Below are 22,673 nucleotides of genomic sequence, written 5' to 3'. Positions count from 1 at the left end.
GATCATGTGAATGCAAGTTCCAGTGATTTTTTAGCGTCCGTACGCTGCGTTATTTTGACAAATAATATCTATGACGCAACATCCTTGGCGGGCTCTAATCCTAAATCATTCCGCGCGCAGGTTCTACCGGCTCCCTGTTCCTCGTCGGGCGCCAAAGTCAAATTCTTCGAGTTTGCCGGAAAAATCGTCGGAAAATGCATTCTGGACAGCTGCTTCGAACGCGACCAAGTTAAGTTTATCACGGCCAGGTTCGGACGTTCCTTTCTGGCGCAGATCATCGGCTTGGCAGTCACTTTCAAGGTAAATTATGTCTTGAACGTTACCCGAAATTTATCAACCCTTCAACCTCACACTACGGTTCAAAGTCACTTACGATATGGAATTATGATGAGTGTTATTTAAGGCTTGGCATAATGATTCGAGAACTCAAATCTGAATCGAGTATTCATTCTTACTATCCAAATCAAGTACTGAGAGATGATTTTTCAAGTGCCAAAATGATACGCTTCTTGTCGCTAGAGTTTATTTTTCAACGAAAATTATAGTTACAATGCTGTTTTTCATTTTGAAATTCTGTAAACCTCGATTGGCCGTTTCGCATCATGCAAAACATTACCGGTATTGCATGTGAAATTGATGTATCAGTGAAGAGTGAAGACGCTATCAACCCACGCCATCGTTATAAAGTGTAATGAAATAGGTACGGTCGAAAAAATACCAAATGTTGAACTGGCGTTATATCGTTTGTGGTCGCATAAGAAGGTGTTATTTGAACTTTTTACGTCATTCATACTGTTCTGATGACATAATGGGTGATACTCGATTACTTGACTTGAAGACAAACACTCGATTTATAATAGAATCACTCATTGAAAAGTATAAAACATAATATGTGATACGATTGTTGATATACAATGTTCTTTCAATTCTCCACTAGTTGCTGACGATTAGCCCTGACGAGTGTCCGCCGAAAATGTCCGGGTTCATTTAAGTGTCAATATATTATTCGATTGTATATTGAAGTTCTGTACCTCCAAGATTCTCTTCGGAATTGCTCGCGTACTCGATTTTGCGCAGCCCTAGTGTTGTTGTTATAGCCCAAACCTTTTCACTTGTATGTCATGTGTAAACTGAATTACTGATAAGTTTCTTGATGTGTTTGAAACTGTCCAATTCTGTTCTGTATGTCTCCTGATGGAGACAGATTCAACAAACGATCCGTCTATCTGGTCAGCACTTTGAAAGCGACGATCCAGAGCTTTTTAAGACAAAAATCCGATATATCATGGAAAACGATGTGGCGGATTTCGACTTGTATTTCGCCGAGGAGAAGTATTCGTCAGCTGGACAACTTTCAGAGGTGCGCTGTGGCAAATTATTTCTTCTGTTTTAATGTTGGAGCGTAAATTTGTCGTATTTTGTGTTGGGTGAAAACGGAATTTTGAGACCAATTAGTTTGCCTTTTATGGTATTTTGAAGATTCAACTATCACCGTCTCATGACTTATTCGAATTCATTCTTTTGTCATACAAAGGATGATAATAATCAGCTTCAACTGTGTCATTGAAATTTGCGATCTTGTCAGGTGTCATCTAAAGCAGTCGTTCTCAACCATTACTAACATACTAACCCTCACTCTAATCTGTAAGCCTTCATTGAACCCCAGATTTTCGCCAAGTCACAAAAACAAAAATGTACCACATAACACACATCTAATACATCACTGTCTATATCAGTGGTTCCCAACTGGTAGGGAATTCAATGGTTTCTGGTGGGGAATAGACACATTTGTTAAACACTGTATACAGGACAGTCTACATATTTACGAAGACACATTTGCAATTACCAGTTAACTGCTCTGGAATGATATATTGAAGATTATTGCGTATTGTTCACAAAAACTCATTTTCAACTCCGGATAACCAATGATGGCGGCACAAATGCATCCAGTATGACATGAAATAATGCTTTCGCTGAATTTTGACGGTTATCGGTATCGGTTCACGATATGTTTTATGTCGCAGTTGTAGGCGATTGTCTGGCGTACTGGCGTGGTTTTGTGTCTTGTGCACTCGAACAAGCAAATAGCTGCTTCGTAATGACAAAAGTGTTGGGTAGTGCGGAATGAAGGGTCAGAATAAATCTGAAGTGGGGATTGAAGATAAAAATATTGGGAACCACTGGTCTGTAGAATACTGGTGCACGAAATGAACTGTGCCTCAACAACAGTGTTGAAACAACAAATCCATTAAAACATGATTTTCACACAAAACAAAAAGATTATAATGCGTATTCACTTCGAATCGGCGGGACTTCGGCGACCCCCTGAGGTTTGTGTGATTACCGGTTACAAACCGCTGATATAAAGATTTCTTCCGTATTAGGAACTATGATTGTTATGTCAGTTTGTATCGTTGAAACATACTTTCTGCATTTCATTTCAGGAGGTCCTGCTGAAGAATAACGGGGAGAAAATTCGGGTCACAAACGGCAACAAATTAGAATACCTGAACAGGCTCGCGCAATACAGACTTTGCACTTCCATAAAAGACAAAATCGACTACTTCAATAAAGGTCAGTCTCGAATGAAAAATGATTCGATGATTGATATTGATTATATCCATTGCCCGATTATTCGTAAACATGGTAAAATTGAATAATATCCATATGGAAATACACCAGAATATTTTCGACTAACACTCGTCAGGGGTAATCGTCAGCAACTAGTAGATAAACATCGTTCACCATTCAGGTTGCCTTTGCAATCCAATGAAGACAAGTTTTTGAATAAATTTTTGCAAATTAGTATGTGCGTTTCCCAGAAGTGGTCTAAGCAATCAAGCGTTGTTGCTCACAGTAGAAGTAAGAGGATTTCCGTAAATTTCTACTCAATTACATGTAAAAGTAGCAGTAGCCATTTCCAAGTCATATTTGTGTCTGATCCAGAAATACAAATGACGAATTATCGAAAATATATTCAGTTGGCGAGTGTACAGGAATCTCTCCTTGTCAATGGCAGGTCTGAATTTTCTTGTTCCTGAGCACCTTCTCAGCATGTTTGACGAGAACGAATTGGAACTTCTCATGTGCGGATCGAGTGAGATTGGCGTGGACGATATGAGGAGACATTGTCAGGTGGAAGACGGAAGCTCGGCATTTGTTCACGTGAGCATCATCGTGCTATTTTGCGGATTTTAATCGGTATTTCTTGTGAAGGATCATTTACTAGCCTAATCAGTTTCTCAGTATATAGTACCAAGTGTTCAATTCAAGCCGAGGCCTACTGATTTTGTATATAGTCGGAGATGGTATAAATGTGAAAAAATGTAGTTTTGCCTCAAAGATCGTTTACATAGAAGTAGCAGTAGTCATACAAAGTGCCTAAAAAATTGACAATTGTTGAGTAGAAGTAGTCTAAAATCTTAGTAGTAAAATCAAATTTGAGTGCTCTGGCAGAGTAGGAGAACTTGTTACTGACCACCTGTGTGCAGACTCGAACAACTACATAATTCTAGTGGTCTAATTAAAGCGAAATGCCGGTAATCTAATTCTAATCTAATTTGTGAGATGTTTCGCTGCTCTCATTTTAATTGTAATCTAATTTCTTATTTTCCTGACAATGCTATAGGACAGGGGCGGGCAACTTCTCCAGTCGGCAGGCCGGATATAGGAAAATTAGGTACTTGGCGGGCCGGATTGCTGAATCGATACATTTTTCGCCCATTTATGAACATATAAAAGGTGTAAATCGTATTTAATGAATGTATTTTAAAGATCCAGCAATGTCACTTCGAAGCCATTTCTCGCCGGTAATGACGAAGACAATGTGGATTGAAAACAACATTGTCATACAGGCGCCGCCATGTCTGCTCCTCTCTGATCAATGAACACACGGTGCAATCCGTAATTAAGATTTCAAGGTGTTCGATAAGCCCGGTACCCCAAATTTACCGAGATATCAATTCATTAGGGCTGAGTAGGTGACTGGATAGCGTCGTTGTTCAACTGTGTGGCCTAGTTTAACTCGATATTTAATTCATGCGGACCGCGACTTCTATGACATTTGAAAAGTGGCCCGCGACCCGTTTTGAGTTGACCACCCCTGGCAAAAGCGGTGTCTTACAAAAACCTAGAAGTGTGCCGTGCTACAAGTCATCGGCTACGGAATCAAAAATAAGAAATATCGGCCTGGTGTGAATGACCATTGTAGTCGACAAAGACCACGATTACAACAAACGATATTAGGGTTGAGTACATCGTAAATGCTGATAATGCAAGTCTTCCCGCTTCGACGAGCTTACTCCACTCTCGCACGCTGCGCAACGCACATGCATGTGCATAGTAACATAAAGTCACTAAAATTTGACGTAGTAAGCAAGTAGTGGGGAATCTCGGCAGACTGTAGCCGCGGGCCACATTATCATATAAGACGGAGAACTGTCCGCGGGACGTATGTTGCCCGCCCCTGCTATAGAAGAACTGTATCTTGCAAAACAAGGCAAGCTTGATTTCCAGTAATTTGCCATTCTCGTGCCTATAAGGATCAGCTCTGATTTGATAGGAACTGAACTTGATTTTGGTTTTAGTTCTTTCTGATTCGAATTATCATTCAATGTCCTGATTTCTACAAATTCGGCAATTCTAATTCTAATCTATTTTGAAAAGACTATGTAACTAAAATTCCTATTTGAATCTGATTTGGAAATCTGTAAATTTACTACTTTTCCAAATTTCAACCACAACAGTACCTAAATTCTTATCTTTTTCAGACGCTCCAGTGGTTTTGGGTGGTCCTGTCCAGTCTTACCCAAGAAGAACTGGGAATGCTGCTCCAGCTCATCACGGGACGTTCGCGATTGCCACCGGGAGATTTCGTGGACTTGTCTCCCAAACTGAAAATCTTGTACGTTTTCTACCAAAAGATTGCGCTGCCTTCCGCTCACACTTGGTAGGTTGGATTCGGTTGGATAGAGATAGGATTACAACTACACAGAGCTCTCTCATTCGAAATTTCATGCAGGTGACGTCATATTTTGTAATGCAATTGTTGATATACAATGTTCTTTCCAATTCTCTACTAGTTGCTTACAATTACCCCTGACGAGTGTCAGCGGAAAATATTTGGGTTCATTTCAATGTGAAAATATTCTTCAATTGCATATTGAAGTTCCGTATCTCGAGAAGCTCTGCAACTTATTACTACAAACAAAATGCGGGTGTTTAATCCAGAAAACACCCTGCCACGTTGTTGGTTCATTGATTACGCTACAGGTCGTGGTATTTCCGGTTTATCGAATTTATTGTAATATGACAGATGTGTATTCCAGGACGTCCATGCTGTGACCAGCGAGCAAGAGAGAAAAATTGTCGGAACTATCTTCCAAGTTTCCGGTCAAAGCAATATTACTGCCAATCAAAAGCGTTGGCGTCCAGGTAATGAAATGACGTTGATTTGTTGTACTTGAAGCGGACATAGTTTGCAAATTAATCAGAATTACGAACCTCAAATCAGATGGTGTTTCTACGGAAGACTTCAGCTTTTTCGAATTATATTAGAATTAGAATTGCTGAATTCGCAAAAACTTGGTAATTGCATTAAATTCTCGAATAAAAAGCGATACAACAATAATCAAATTCATTTCATACCGAATCAAGAGTTCGTTCTAATGAGCATGAGATTGGCAAATGTCTGTACAGCAAGCTTGGCATCTTGTGCACTATACAAATCTGCAGCATTTTAAGGAAAACCAGAAATTAGATTAGAATGAGATTACCAGCATTTCGCTCTAATTAGAAGACTAGAATTATCTAGCTGTCCAAGTCATTGAACAAGTTTCGGAGGTGCATTGTAGCAAATTACTTCTTCTCTGCTTATGTTGGAGCGTGAAATTTGTCGCATTTTATGTTTGATACGAATACTCCGAATGAACACATGAATTTTCACGTTTTCAGTTAAACCGACGGTCAAAGTAGTTGTCCTCAGTACCTGAGTAGAAGTTAACATCACAAATTTTTACTTAATTTCAAGTAAAAGTACGTATTTCCGGATAGGTAAAAAAATTGAGTATGCTAGGTCCAAGTTTTGCCTGAAAATATCAAGATCTGTTGAGTAGACGTCGAAGTTGTCTCACACCATAACTACTTAAGTATGTAGAGCTAGTAGTAAAAACCTACTTCAGTACTTTGATGAAATAGACGTACTTCGTTGCGGACCACCTCTGACGCTTATTACAGGTTTCTAAAGTCGGCTGCAATCGACCAGAGTAATATAAGGAAATGAGAAAAATTGGTTAATACTTTGCGGGCGATACTTTGAATATCAACATTGCATTTGGACACTGCTGGTTTGTTTAAACAGATTTGATGAGTTAAACATTTTTGTAAGATTTGTCGCAGCTGGCACTTGCTGTGAAAACGGAATTTTGAAACCATCGTTCAAACGCAAAGGCTTGGACGATATCTCAATAATATGCCGCCATTTGTGGTATTTTGAATATTCTACCAACACAGTCTTGTTCGAATCAATTTTTATGTCATGCAAGGGATGAATAATCTGCTTGGACTCTATTTCGTTGAAATTTGCAATCTCTTGAGATGGAATCTAAAGATTTTTCTCTTCAAGTTTCTATCCTTGAAATACCATTTCTGCATTTTATTGTAGAAAACTGAAAAATAATGTGGAGAAAATTCGGGTCAAAACAAATTAGAATACCTGAACAGGCTTGCGCAATACAGACTATGCACTTCCATAAAAGAGGAATTCGACTACTTCAGTAAATGTCAGTCTGGAACAAAAAATGCCAGCATGATTGATATTGATATATTCATGGCCCAATTATTTGTAAACATGGTAAAATTGAGCTCATTCATTGAAATAAACCGGAAGATTTTTGGATGACTCGTGAGGGGCAATCGACGCTACTAGCAGTCCTAGACAATTGGAAATATTGCATACCATTCATGCTGCATTCTCCAAACCTATGACGATAAGTTATCAAATGTGTTTTTGGAAATTAGTATGTGCATTTGTTGGAGGTGATCAAAGTGCCAAGCGTTGGTACTCAAGTAGAAATAAGAGTTGTGCCCAAAATTTCTATTTGATTACAAGTAGAAGTAATGATTTCCAAGACATGTTAAAATTACTTCAGTTGGAGGTAGAAAATGACAGGTTTGAAAAATTCTCGAGTAACTAGTTTATAAAAGGCGGTTTTGGTGGATGGGTCACATACTTTTTGTAGCCAATCGCATATGACTGCGTTCAAAATTGCAAGATGTATCTTAGCGAAACGACTATCGCTAAAGGACTGATGACTCTACAAATGTTGGTATTTTTAGTAATATATTCGTTTGCTAGGATAAGATGTTATGTCACGTGGAATTTCACTCATAAAAGTGGTAGTAACTCAACTTGGCCCGGTTAAGTCAAAGTAAAGGCCAAACCTACTTGGGTACTCCAAACGAGTCGAGTAGTGAGATTCGATACTGGAATTACACGCTCCCTGCAACTAAGAGTTAATTTATCAACAAAAATAATAATTTCAATTCTATTTTCCACTGAAGAAGCCTTGAAACCTTGATTCATTGTATCACAGTATGCAAAAAATGCATAATACGGAGCTACACATCACCTTTATGTGGTGTGCAATTGTCGTTATATTGTTTGTGGTCGCATTAAAGGTACATATCTGAGCTCTCTGCTTCTTTTGTACTAATATGATAATGTTATAATGAGTGATACTCGAATGCTCTATTCGACTCTAAGCCTAAAACTCAATTCAGTACGAATTCACTCTGGCACTCGATTTTGCTCAGCCTTACCGACCTACCTACCTACTTATGGCATCTTTTCCCTATCCTGGCACATTTGATGTTTTGTTGGCATGTATTCGTGAATCTCTCCTTGTCAATTGCAGGTCTGAATTATCTTGTGGCGGAGCATCTTCTCAACATGTTCGGCGAGAACGGATTGGAACTTCTCATGTGCAGATCGAGCGAGATTGACGTTGAAGATATGAGGAGACATTGCCAGTTAGAAGATAGGAGCTCGGAATTCGTTCACGTGAGCATCGCAGAGCTATTTTGCGGCTCGTGATCGGCATTACCTGATCGGTATTACCTGATTGTTTTCTCAGTATTTAGTATCAAGTGTCCAATTCAAGCGGAGGCCGTACTAGTTTTGCACGGACAGTGGTAGTTGGCTTTGGTACTTGAAGTGAGCAGAAATAAGCAAGTACAAGTAGCGAATTCTAAGACATGTTAAAAGTAGCCAAGCTTCAGTTTTTAAGATATTTACATAATGTGTATATTACTAAAATGTATCTTAAGGGGACTAGCAACTCGGCGGCTCTATCTCACGAAGGGCAACCCCCATCACCATAAAATTTTCACAGCTGCTAGCTGTTGATATGCTGTAAACAAATTATCACGAATTGTAGTTCCAGCCCACAGAATTTGGATTTGACAGGACCAATAGTGCTTCGAAACGCAGAATACCGTGCCTCAAAATTGTGACACCCCTTTTATGATCTAATGCCTGTTTACGGAATTGATCGGACAGTCCTGCATGTTGTTAAAATTTTGAAGGATTGTGTGTGCAACTCATTTTGAAGAAATTTCGTTTTGAAATTTCAAAATTGATTTTTTTTCCAAAGCTTGCTGTGAACTTCTGTAACTCAGACCATGGTATATCTAGGCCGAACAAAATTTTGCAATATATAGAGCTGGATGTTGGCTTTTCAAAAAATCATAAGAGCCATTTACAACAAAAATTTCGTGCAAATTTTTGGTTTCTGATGAAGCCACATGACAAAATTTTACAATGGAAAAAATTGCTATTGAACATTTTCGCAGTAAAAGAAAATACCAACGGTATGCTAAGTGATATTGAAATTTTGCAATTTTTACTTATTTCTTTGGGTGAGATGAGGCCATGGCGTAAAAACAAGAGGAACCATGTTACTATTTCCAACCAAAAACAATAATTTTCAAATTGTACTTGCTATTCCCATTAAAGTAGCAATTTCCGAGACTAGTCTAAGCCACTTAGTAGTATAAAATGAAGATCTGGAAAGAATTCAAGTAAGTATTTGTAAAGAGTAGATTCGGTCGAGGTGTCACCCACTTTTACCACGTAATCAAAGTTGGCTGCTTCTGCAATTGCAAAATGCGTCTTAGCGGCTAACGCAAAATAACTAATGACGCAACAAATGAGCCCTAGTTCTGAAAATATAGTCAGATGGATGTTAGGGTTGGTGGATAACATATATTAGGGTTGGGGTTTCGGACGCTAGTTCGAGGATTTTATCACTCCTCACCCTAATATAAGTCATTCACACAACCCTAATATCTGTCATCCCCAAACCCTAATATCTCTCACCCACAACCCTAATATCGGGATACCCGAACCCCAATCCTAACCCATATCCAACCCTAATATCCCTTACCCAACACGGAAAAAAGAATGTATTTTTCCGTTTATAAATTTTGATATGTTTGCACTCGGGGGTTTATCGAAGAAGCGCCAGTAGTTTTACCTGAGAGTCTGCTCAAGCAGTAGAACTGAAAACGTAACCACTTGAATAAATGATGCAAGTAAGCAAAATCTACTTGAGTAATTTGACAGAGTATAAGTACTTAATTTCTGACCAACTCCATGTAGATTTGGACAACTAGATAATTTCAATTGTCCAGCTGGACTAATTGAAACGAAATTTCCATAATCGTATTCTAATGTAATTTGTGAAATGTTTCTATAGTCCCATTTTAATTCTAATCTAATTTCTGGTTTTCCTGAAAATGTAAAAAGCTATGCGAAACGAGCCAAGCCTGGCATAAACACATTTGCCATTCTCGTGCTTAGGAAAAAGGAACTCTCATTTGGTATGAACTGAACGGGATTTTTGTTGCAGTTCTTTTTAATTCGGGATTTTAATCAATTTTCAAGTTTTTGCAAATTCAGAAATTCCACTTCGAATCTAATTTGAAAAGGCTGAAATTTTCTTAGTTGTTCAACTCTGAACTACAGTAGTACCTGATTCTCGTCATGGGATGTCCGCAATTGCCGTCGGGAGGTTTCGCAGAATTGTCCCCCAAACTGAAGATTTTGTACGTTTTCCTCCGGAAGAACGTGTTGCCTTCCGCTCACACTTGGTAGGTTGGGTTCGATACTGTTTGATTTTGCTGACACGATATCGCTTGGTTCTATTCATATCAGACTTGAACAACTAGAAGATTTCCAGCAGTTGCCTATTGGATTATAATTATAATAATTTATAACTACATAGTTTTTTTTCCAAATTAGATTAGAATTAGGATTATAACTACAGTCTTTTTCCAAATTAAATTAGAATGAGGATTATAACTACACAGTTTTTCCAAATTAGAATTACAATTATGGCTACTCAGTTTTTTCATGTTGGATTAGAATTAGGATTATAACTACACAGTTTTTTTCCTAATTTGATTAGAATTAGGATTATAACTACACAGTTTTTTACAAATTTGATTAGAATTATGATTATAACTACACAGTTGTTCCCAAATTAGATTAGAATTTTTATTATAACTACACAGTTCTTCCCAAATTACATTATTTTGGATTATAACTACACAGTTTTTTTTCCAAATTACATTAGTTTTGATTATAACTATACAGTTTTTTTTCCAAACTAGATTAGAATTACTGAATTTGCAAAAACTTGGACAGTTATCATAACAAATCAGAGGTCATTCTCATAATCACGAAAATGGAAAATGTCTATATGCCGAGCTTAACTGGTTTCGCGCCATACAGTTCTTGTGTAGCATTTTCAGGAAAGCCAGAAATTAGATTAGAGATAAAATTAGATAATAGAACATATCACAAATTATAGCAGGATTAGATTTCGCTCTGATTAGTGTCATTGGGCCACTAAAATTACCTAGTTGTCTAGGTCTGGTCTGAGGCGGTCAAAGTAGTCGGTGTTGCTACTCAAGCAGAAGTACAAGTAAATTTTTTTTTCTGTTACATGTAGTGGTGGCAATTTCAAGGAAAAATCGTCGGAAAATGCATTGGCTGTCACTTTCAAGGTGAATTTATCTTTTTACTGTTAATCGAAATTTATGAAACAACTTACAATATGGAATTATGATGTTTGTTGTTTAGGGCCGGACCCAATGATTTGATTGCTAGTATTAACTAGGATTAATTCTAATGATTTGAGTCGAGTAATGAGAGATGATTTTTTCAAGTACTGAAATTATACGCTCCTTGCTGCTAAGAGTTGATTGATCAATGAAAATTATAGTATCTTCGTGTCACTTTGTATCACAGCATGCAAAACATGCAGCGCAAAGCTACGAACGTTCGTGGAAATGACATACCGGTGAAGTCGTGATCAACCCACATCATTGTCACAAAGTGCAATGGAATAGGTATGGTTGAAAAATACCAAATCATCTTTAATCTGAATTAGAACTGGCATTATATTATTTGTGGTTGCATAAAAGAGCATATTTGAACATCCAATGTCATTCATACTGTTATGACGGCATAATGAGTGATACTCGACTTGAAGCCTAATACTTAAAAATCAGATTCCAATAACTCGAGTACTCGCTTTTGTCCAATCATTGTGTTGTTGTTATCGCACAATGCTTTTACTTGTATGTCGTGTGTACGGTATACTGAATTGCTGATGAGTTTCTTGATGTCCTGTTCTCGATGTCTCCTGGTGTGACAAAGTCTATAAACGACCTGTCTTATCTTTTAGCACTTTGAAAGAGACGATCCAGAGCTTTTCAAGACAAAAATTCGATACATCATGGAAAACGACGGATTTTGATTTATATTTCGCCGAGTAGGAGTATTCTTCATCCGGTCAACTTTCAGAGGTGCGCTGTGGCAAATTGTTTTTTCTGTTTTGATGTTGAAGCATGAAATTTGTCGTATTTTGTGTTGGCTGAAAACGGAATTTTAAAACCTTCGTTCAAAAGCATTGGCTTGGAAGATATCTCCAATTGTGGTATTTTGAAGATTCAACTATTACCGACTCGGTGATCCATTCGAATTAAATTTTCTGTTAAACAAAGAATGAATAAATGCCTCGACTATGTCATTGAAATTCGCGATCTAGTGAGATGTAATCAAAAGCAGCAGCTCTCAACCTTTAATAACATGCGAACAGGGTTGTAACCAAGTCACAAGGCTACGAGTCACAGGTCAATCTCGCTTTTATAGTTTTAACTCGAGTCAAGTCGAGTCATTTTGAATTCACCACCGAGTCAAGACCGAGTCAAAGTCAACAAGCAGAGGGTCGAGTCCGAGTCATGGTATTATGACTCGAGTCCGAGTCCAAGTCATTGTGTTGACTGATCAGTTTCCAGTTAGTGTCTTGTAAAACACACTTTTCATAACCCTGTTTGGTGATATCAAATGGTTCGCATTTATAATATACCAATTTTCCTTACTTTCAGCAGTTTCTGGTCGCATTTTCAAGTACCAGTACCAATGGTGTGGTTACTTTACTATTCTTCGAAATTATAATGAAATGCTGGTCTTGGCTGTCTGAGTCTCGAGTCATATGACTTGGTTCGAGTCATGCACGATGACTCGAGTCCAAGTCGAGTCGAGGCACAGATTGACTCGAGTCTAGTCATTTCCGTATTTTGAAAAAATGACGCGAGTCAAGACGAGTCGGGTCATCAGAAAATCGTGACTCGAGTCGAGTCATTACTACCCGGCATGCAAACCCTTCTCTAATCTGTAATTCTTCAGCTAACCTCAAATTTTCGCCTAGTCACAAAAACAAAAATCCACCCCATTATACACATTTAATACAGTACTATAGAGTAACGGTGCACAAAATGAACTGTATGTCAGCAACAGTGTTTAACGAAGAAAACCAATAAAACGTGATTTTCACACAAAACGACGAGATTATAATTGACATTGAGTGCAAATCAGTGAGACTTGTGCTGATCCACTGATCGTAAGCTCTTTATCTGTTAAGAACTATGATTGTCATGTCGCTTTGCATCATTAAAACATACTTTCTGTATTTTATTTCAGGTGGTCCCGCTGAAGAATAACGGGGAAAAGATCTCGTCACAAACGACAACAAATTAGAATACCGAAACAGGCTTGCACAATACAGACTATGCACTTCCATGAAAGAGAAATCGGCTACTTCAGCAAAGGTCAGTCTTGGACGGAAATTGCTTCTGTGATTGATATATTGATATGTTCATGCCATGTCTTCAAACCGGACTGTAGAAGTTTTTCCAGCCCAGTTATATTACCATTGTGAAATTATTTGGGAATACGGTAGAATTGAATAATATATTCTTATTGAAATGAACCCGAATATTTTGGGCTGACTTTCCCCAGGATTAATCGTCAGCAACTAGTAGATATATGGAAACATTGTATTCCATTCATGTCGCATTCTGCAGTGCTATAAAGACAAGTTATCAAATGTGTTTTGCCGTGACACAGTGGCTCATTCACACGTTCTTTTAACAATTTGACTTATACAAGTGATGCAATCTTGTCATAAACTATTTTCCACTTGACAAAATATAAACTGCACAATTTAGGAGATTTGCCTGAATTGTTAAGTAGAAATGACAATAGTCCAGAAACTCGGCCACACAAGTAGAAGTAGTACAAGCAGGCAAAACCTACATGAGTGGTCGGAAAAAAGTAATTCGTTACTGACGACCTCTGGCATTTCCTAGGGTCTCTCCTCCCTACCCTGGTGCATTTCATATTTTGTTGGCATGCATACGGGAATCTGTGCTTTTCAATGGCAGGTCTGAATTTTTTTGTGCTTGAGCACCTTCTCAGCATGTTTGACGAGAACGAATCGGGAACTTCTCATGTTGAGGGAGATCGATGTTGAAGATGAGAAGACATTGTCAGGTGGAAGACAGAAGCTCGGAATTTGCTCGCGTGACCATCTTCCCGAGTTTTCGGGATTTGTGATCTGTATTTCTTTTGGAACATCCTTAGTATACGATCAATCTCTCAGTATTTTGCACCAAGTGTTCAATTGGAGCCAAGGCCGTATTGGTTTTACGTGGTCAGAGGTCAATTTATGGAACATTGCTACTTGAACAGTAGTAGGAGCAGACCTGGACAACTGGAAAATTTACGACTTTTCCAAATTAGATATGAAATAAAATTATAGCCACATGTTTTTTCAAAATTAGAATTGAATAAGAATTAATGAATTCTCAAAAACTTGGAAATTGAATAAATTTCAGTTCGTATCAAATCAAAGGTTTATTCTGATAAGCACGAGAATGGCAAAGGTCTGTACACCAAAATTTACTCGTTTTGCACTATACAGTTCTCCTGTAGCATTTTCAGGAAAACCAGAAATTAGATTGAAATAAAATGAGTCCATAGAAATATTTCACAAATTAGATTCGAATTAGATTACCGGCATTTCACTCTAATTAGTGTAACTAGACAGCTAGAATTATCTAGTTGTCCAAGTCTGAGTAGAAGTAACTCTGTAAATTTCTATTCAATTACAAGTAGAAATGCAAATTTCAAAAACATGTCAAATCTTATTCGAGGGGAAGTTGAAATTTAACGGTCTGAAATGTACTCCAGTAAGTAGTTTCAAAACATTCGTTAATCAGGTAATCCAAGATAGCTACATCGAAATTGCAAGATACATCTTTGCGACTAACGCAAAATGACTGATAGCCCTACAAATAGACACGGTTTTTGATAATTTAGTCTGTTACCAGGATACTAGGCTATTCTATGTGGTTCCTATGACAATTTCACTGATAGTGCTGCAAAGTCATCTGAAAACTACTTCTTACTTTTCAAAAATCATAAGTGTGAAAGTAGTTTTGCCTAAAAGACTGCTCAAGTGGAGATAGAAGTGGTTCAAAAACGCAACCACTTGCGTAAGTACTGCAAGTATTTGAGTACTCCGTCAAAGTAAAAGTAATTACTTTCTGACCTCCTCTGTGCAGACTTGGACAATTAGATAATTAAAATTATAGTTTTCTAATTATAGCGAGATGCAATACGAACCAAACTTGATTTTGTCGTGGATTCTTAATCGGAATTCAATTCGATTTCCAATTTTGTGCGAATTCATGGTAATTCCAATCTAATTTGGGAAAAAGGTGCGTAGTTCTAAGTATAATTGGAAAAAGCTGAAAATTTTCTAGCTGTCCAACTCCGCCACTGGCATACTCTACAATGGTATAGGATTCTCGCCTTTTACAGAGGCTCCCGTGGTTTTGGTGGCTTTGTCCAGCTTCACTCGAGAAGAACTGGGAATGCTGCTTCAGTTCATCACGGGATGTTCGCAATTGCCGTCGGGAGGTTTCGCAGACTTGTCCTCCCATAGTGAAGATCTCGTATGTTTTCTACCAGAAAACGTGTTGCCTTCCGCTCACACTTGGTAGGTTGGATTCAACACTGTTTGATTACGCCAGACACGGTACCGCTTGCTACTCTGCATATCAGACCAGGAAATTTCCAGCTGTTCCCTGTTAGATTATAATTAGAATTATAGGTACACATTTTTTTCCAAATTTGATTAGAATTAGGATTATGAATCCATTTTTTTCCCTAATTTGATTAGATTTAGGATTATAACTACGCAGTTTTTTCCAAATTTGATCAGTTTGGATTATAACTACTCAGTTTTTTTCCAAATTAGATTAGAATTAGGATTATAACTACAGTTTTTTTCCAAATTAGATTAGAATTAGGATTATAACTACACAGTTTTTTTCCAAATTAGATTAGTTTGAAATATGATTACACAGGTTTTTCCAAATTAGATTAGAATTAGGATAATAACTACAGTTTTTTTCCAGATTAGATTAGAATTAGGATTATAACTACACAGTTTTTTTCCAAATTAGATTAGTTCGGATTATGATTACACAGGTTTTTCCGAATTAGATTAGAATTATGATTATGAATCCATTTTTTTCCTAATTTGATTAGATTTGGGACTATAACTACGCAGTTTTTTCCAAATTTGATTAGTTTGGGTTATAACTACTCAGTTTTTTTTCCAAATTAGATTAGAATTACGATTATAACTACAGTTTTTTTCCAAATTAGATTAGTTTGGATTATGATTACACAGGTTTTTCTAAATTAGATTAGAATTAGAATTATAACTACACAGTTTTGGATTACGATTACACAGGTTTTTCCCAAATTAGATTATAATTAGGATTATGAATCCATTTTTTCCTAATTTGATTAGAATTAGGATCATAACTACTGTTATTTTCCAAATTAGATTAGAATTACTGAATTCGCGAAAACTTGGACATTGAATCAAGTTAAGTCCATATCAAGTAAGATATCATTCTCATGAGCATGCAGCAAATGTCTATATACCAAGCTTGGCTAGTTTCATACAATACAGTTCTCGTGTAGCATTTTCAGGAAAATCAGAAATTAGATTAGAAATAAAATTAGATCATAGAACATTTCACAAATTAGAACAGAATTAGATTTTTCTCTATTCAGTGTATTTGGGCCACTAAAATTACCTAGTTGTCCAAGTCTGGTCTGAGGCGGTCAAAGTAGTCGACGTTACTACTCAGGTAGAAGTACAAGTAAAACTGTAAATTTCAATTCAATTACGCGTAGGGGTGGCAATTTCAAGGACGTGTTGAAACTACTTCAAGTGGAAGTAGAAAATGAAGATTGGAAAAGCATTCGAGTATTTAGTTTCAAGAAGTAGACATGGTCAACAGGTCGCTCACTTTAAGCGGTTAATTGTAGTTTGCTCCTGAAATTGTCTTATGTATCTTTGTGACTAAATAGCGCAAACTTACTACTGCTTTCTACTTGTCTAAATCTGAATTGTAAAATGCAAGTAGTTTTCCCTAAAGAACTGCTCAAGTAGAAGTGAAAGCAGTCTAAAAAGCAGGGTTGTTACCAAGTCGCAAGGTTCCGAGTCACAAGTCAATCTCACTTTTATAGTTTTGACTCGAGTCAAGTCGAGTCATTTTCAATCCACCACCGAGTCAAATCCGAGTCAGTGAGTAGAGGGTTGAGTCTGAGTTATATGGTGTTTTGACTCGAGTCCTAGTCATTGTGTTTGCTTTTGAGTTCAATTCGGTCCAACCCACTGTTTTCGACTCTGCTCGAGTGATATAGAATGGCTCACATTCATAATATACTAATTTTCCTCGGTCTCAACAGTTTCTGGCCCTATTTTCCAAGTATCAGGTCTGATAGACTAAATACCAATCATGTGGTGACTTACCTATTCTTCGAAGTTACAATGAAATGTCTGTCTTGGCCGGCTTGGTCTCGAGTCGTATGACTTGGTTCGAGTCGTGCACAATGACTCGAGTACAAGTCGAGTTAATACACAAATTGACTCGAGTCGAGCCATTACATGCATTTCAAAAATGACTCGAGTCGAGTCACCAAAAAATTGAGACTCGAGTCATTACAACGCTGTTTACGGCATTACAAATCTGATACATTACTATAAATTGGGCTGTGAATCAGCAACAGTGTTGAAGGAACAAAACCATAAAACATGATTTTTGCTCAAAATGAAAAGATTTCAACGGATATTTACTGTAGATCAGAGTGACTTGAGCTGTGTGTGCCTTGACCACCAGCGAATCCCCTTAGATCAGCAAACCCCTGATAAGAACCACTGGTCTAGAATCAGTTTCCAAATGTCCGTATTTTGCAGGTGCTTGCCCATCCATGTCGATGATGGCGTCCTGTGAAAAAACGAGTCCAACTTGGTGATCGAGTCTCTGTAACGTGCGGGAGTGGAAGCCAAATTGATCAAGGCCTCGCACATCTTCTATAACAGCAGCATCGAACTGCTCGAACAAAAGGCAGGTTCGAAACCAAGAAAGCATGGTTCCTATCATTTTACTTTAGAATCATGTTTAATTGATGATTTGAGTCAGTAGTAAGTAGTAATTGAATGATATATTTATATCGAAATAAACTCGGATATTTTCTGCTGACACTCGTCTGGGGTAATTGTCAGCAACTAGTAGACAATAGGAAAGAACATTGTATATCAACAATTGTATCACAAAAAATGACGTCACGGGCATGAAAATTTGAGTAAGTAATTTGAGGTGTAAGAATATGAAAGCAGTCGGCAAAGGTTGTCTGTAACAAATTACTTCTACTTGACAGTTTTTTAGGCAGAAATATTTGCTTTCTACGCTTTGGAATTTGAAAATTAGAGCGTAGTTTTTTGTTAATGTATTGTGACTTTTGTGAGAACAATAGCCCCGGAATCATGGAAACTACCGTATTTTTGAAGATTGTACCTATCTTCGAGTTCAGCTTGAAATAGTCTGGAATAGCGGACATGTCTTGGAATTCGCTGCTTCTAATTGTAATCGAGAAAAAAAATTCACGGCGTTATTTCTGCTTGAGTAGCAACGCTGAATGCTTTGACGATCTGTGGTAATGAGTAAATTTAAATCCAGTTACAAGTCCAAAATACTTTGCCGAACTCTGGACCATTAAGAGAAAAGGAAGATTATCGGCGACACTTTCATGGACATCGTCAACGCGGAAGCGGAAAAACTGAGACTCGATATTGGCAAGTGCTTTTTAGCTCAAGGTATTGTGAAAAGATTTTGCTGAGTTGTCCTGCGCTGATCAGCAGATGAAATCACAGAATTTGAGTGCTAGAAACCGAATTGGGAATCGAATTAAACTCAACTTAATTCGAATTGGCAATGCGTGGGCTGAGTTGCAGTTAGGCTTTAATCATATTTTTTAAAACTCTTGAATGCCTCGCATTCATAACACTAAACACGTATTTTTAGGCAGACAAATTTAAAGTAGCTTGGGGGATCTAAAGGGCAATGATTCCGAATATGGTGTCAGTATTTTCAAATTGGCTCTGGTTTTGGTGATAACGGCTGGGGTTATTTTGACTAAAATCTCACATTCTCCCTGTATGGGCTGGATGGGAAAAAACAAGTCGTAATATAAAGTTCAGAAATTCAATCTAATTGTTATTAGACTTTCACGGATATCGTGCACATGCACATAAACCCCAATCATATATAAGTATCTACATAAGATACTTACAACGTTGCAATAATTCAATCAGTTTTATGTCATATAAAGCACCTATTGCAGATTCACAATAATCACCTGGAATACAATAATAACAATTTATCTTAAAATCAATTTTTTTTATGCGATTTGCGCTTGTTAGCAATTGAAGGCAGGCTCTCGAAAGGTTTCAGCAGTAATCTGTGATCATAACATGTTCATTTCATCTGCCCTGATATCTTTCTGTTATTGTTTTGGTGTCTTGGTGAAACATTACCCCTTGCCCCTCACTCTGATCAACAAGACGATCAGAAAATATGTCAAGATGAGTGAACAGGTAGTGAACTTTAATGCTCAAGTTTTCCATATGTACAAATAACAATTGTGGTGGACCAACTGTTTGTAGTTGTGCTTTGTGATTTTCCAAAAACCTTTTATTAAGTCGATGAAAAATTGCCGGACTCGAGGCGAGACTTGATTCGAGTCATTGTGATCCTGAATAATACCATCAATGTTCAGGTACTCTACGGCCCGACCTGATGGAATCGATACGCGCGATTAAAACTCGTCATAACGATATCCACCTTGTACGATTGCTGCGTGAGAGAGGTCGGATTATCGAACCGCTGCAAGATTTCCACAAAGACGAAGTGAGGCAGCTCAGAGCCAAGTTAATTTTCTAGAGGCTATGCTTCTCAGGTTGGTTTTTATATGCTGTGTACAGTACGGGTTTCAAAAATGCCGGTCGAATGCCGTTAATCACTGAATACATGTATTGGATAGTGGTTTTCAACTGTTTTCTCCTCATGGCCCAATGCTGGTAGACTGAGCACTAGGGCTCTTCAAAAATGACTTTTTTTCTCAAATCGCACTGGCTACTTCATAAAATTGTTAGGTTACCTAATTTAAGCCTACACACCAAATTTGGTTCAATTCCAACCAGTAGCCGCATTGCTACAGGAGAAGAAAGTTTCTATTTATAATATAAAAATAAATAACAAAAAATTTGAAAATTTTCTGTTCACCCCATGAAAGTGTTAGGTTGTCTATAGAAACGATGTTCACCAAATTTGATTCAATTCCAACCAGTACAAGCGGAGTTATCGCCGTCGCAAAATTTGGATTATGAATGAAGTAGTATTTACGGTGACCAATTCTTTAATTATTTATTATATTGGTGCCCGCTGTAAATACTATTTTATTGAAATCGAAATTTTTCGACGGCAATAACTCCGCTTGTATTGGTTGGAATTCAACCAAATTTGGTGAACATCGTTTCTATAGACAACCTAACACTTTCATGGGGTGAACAGAAAATTTTCAAATTTTTTGTTATTTTTATATAATAAATAGAAACTTTCTTCTCCTGTAGCAATGCGGCTACTGGTTGGAATTGAACCAAATTTGGTGTGTAGGCTTAAATTAGGTGACCTAACAATTTTATCAAGTAGCCAGTGCGATTTGAGAAAAAAAGTCATTTTTGAAGAGCCCTACTGAGCACGCGTTGACGATATCCTCGGGAATCAGCTTGGTCTCCTATAGAGCCAGCCTGTTGTCAGATTTTTGAGTCTCAACCGATAACTAGCACATCCCCAATAACGCTGATACCGGTATTCAATAGATGAGGCATTTAATTTTAAGGTGTGTCTAAAACTTCAGAGCTTTTGAGCAGCGTTACAGCCATTGCTATGCTTGAACATGAAATAAACTATAAAGGCTGCATCTGGACTCCTGTAAGCGATGAGAAACAGATGAATATTCCTAGTGTAGCGGTCACAGATCGTAATTCTCTGACTCTCTACGACCATACTGTGATGTCCTGAAAATTACCGATATATTTTACCTTTAATGTCCGATACAGATATCTCTTTCAAAGAGTGAGATCGACTTCATAGTATAGGCCAGGGCTGGCCAACCTTTTTTGCCAAAGGGCCACATTCGATTGAAGAATTTTTCCGCGGGTCACGATCCGCGCGAAGCGCGAAAATTTGTGGAAGTTCATTGATCAATAATATTGTCATCTGACTATATTGCAGGCCTGCTGTATATCGTTGGGCTAAGTTTGCGAGAACTGGGCTATTCGGTGCATGGACATATCGAAAGCTGCGACCAACAGGCGTCAATCATTTCGTGCCTGGTTTCATAGTCGAAGCGAGCGCAAACGCAAGGTCGCATATGTTGAACGACACTTTGTCTCGTAATCGCGAATATGGTTAGACTCAATCTGATACATTAGGTGTTTTTCCATTTTCAGAAAATGGCAACAATATTAAAAACAAGAAATCGAGTGAAAACATATTGCGCTAAGCTTGCAGAAAATTTGTACGTTTGATAAATCTATCGCCAATTATTCTGCTTTATTGTAGTGTACGAAGATATACCAATATGTGAATGGCTGATGGTTCTGTCAATGCGTCGGAACTGATACTTCAGTCATGACATCTCAAGTATTGCGGCCAGATTAATCAAATTTTTGGTTGGCCTTGCAAGTTAAAAATATATGCAATCCATTTTTGATGATATTAGAAATTTCGGAAATTACCTCGCGGGCCACTCAAAACCTTCTCGCGGGCCACGGGTTGGCCGGCTCTGGTATAGGCGAACTGATAGTAATAGATCTAGTTCTAGTATCATCATTAAGGTAATGATATGCCACTAAATGGGCTCTCGGTTTGCCTGCCTTTTACGTTGCATTTGTTTCTACGAAGTCCATAATTGTTTGTATGCAATGCAGTTATATAGATTTTAGAAGTCCTTATTTGCTGACGATTACCCTTGAAGAGTGTCTCCTCGAAGACCTTTGGGTTTTAATTTATGTTGACTATGAATATAGTATTAAAATGCATATTCAAGTTCTATACCCAACAAAGCCTCTAGTATGTTGAATAACAAACACCGCTTTTCTGTGTGAAGTCAAAGAACATGTTAAAGCTGATCCGCTAGATGTCACTATTGGGCCAAAATCAAACCAGTCGCCTGAATCGCGTATTTCGAACAAAAACAAAGTCTGGATCGACCTTGTATATGTTGAAGCAGGTTAAAGGTTTCAGGAATGGAAATGTCACTCTATTTGACTGCATTTGGTATCCCTGCCCTGTCTAAAGTCCACTTTGTGTTTAACAAGCCCCAGGCTACATCAAATAGTTTTGAACTTTAGGCCATGCATACTTGATAGGATGTTTGGTTTTCACTAGATGCCCACTTCTCAGACTCTGTTCTGATACTGCTTGAATACTTTTCTGAAACAAGGAACTGTGGTTTCCTTTGTACTTGGTTAGAGATCACGTCACTATATTGTGTTATGTTGGTGACAAATTTGTATGGTTCTGATGAAGAGTTTGTTGGATCCATTGTATGCCTATGCGTGAGTCCGCCAAACCACTATTGTACCGCCGATACGTAGATGATACATTTGTCATTTTCAGGAATGAATCGGAGTGTGACCAATTTCTCATTCGCTTAAACTCGCTTCACCCGGCCTTGCAATTCACAATAGAAAAAGAACGCAATAACTCATTATCATTTCTGGACGTATTAGTTGAAAAGCGCAATACCAACAAATTTGAAACGTCTGTTTTCAGAAAACCGACATTCACAGGCCAATACCTTCGCTGGAATTCATTTAGTCCTCGGCGCAGAA

General features: G+C 37.8%; 1 protein-coding gene and 1 long non-coding RNA gene across 2 annotated transcripts in view; both read left to right on the top strand.

Annotated features, from left to right (window-relative positions):
- LOC145450089 (E3 ubiquitin-protein ligase SMURF1-like) overlaps nucleotides 1–22,673 on the top strand; it is a 29,807-nt gene that overhangs the window by 5,597 nt on the left and 1,537 nt on the right. Inside the window, exons 9-15 of the mRNA XM_080328572.1 lie at nucleotides 121–300; nucleotides 1,235–1,360; nucleotides 2,445–2,574; nucleotides 3,020–3,165; nucleotides 4,770–4,948; nucleotides 18,454–18,590; nucleotides 19,553–19,732. Coding sequence (XP_080184698.1) covers nucleotides 121–300; nucleotides 1,235–1,360; nucleotides 2,445–2,574; nucleotides 3,020–3,165; nucleotides 4,770–4,948; nucleotides 18,454–18,493 — 801 coding nt within the window. The 3' untranslated portion in view covers nucleotides 18,494–18,590; nucleotides 19,553–19,732. The remainder of the gene's footprint in view (nucleotides 1–120; nucleotides 301–1,234; nucleotides 1,361–2,444; nucleotides 2,575–3,019; nucleotides 3,166–4,769; nucleotides 4,949–18,453; nucleotides 18,591–19,552; nucleotides 19,733–22,673) is intronic.
- Nucleotides 10,037–13,182, top strand: LOC145450042 (uncharacterized). The gene is made up of 3 exons (XR_013918409.1): nucleotides 10,037–10,149; nucleotides 11,751–11,871; nucleotides 13,049–13,182. It is a non-coding gene; the product is annotated as an uncharacterized LOC145450042 (long non-coding RNA).

Source organism: Botryllus schlosseri, chromosome 11 (assembly GCF_051294905.1).
Source record: "Botryllus schlosseri isolate E-star chromosome 11, Bs_hap1, whole genome shotgun sequence".
NCBI classification, from domain to species: domain Eukaryota; kingdom Metazoa; phylum Chordata; class Ascidiacea; order Stolidobranchia; family Styelidae; genus Botryllus; species Botryllus schlosseri.
The sequence above is the reverse complement of the archived record's forward strand: the minus strand, read 5'-3'. Positions and strand labels throughout refer to the sequence as shown.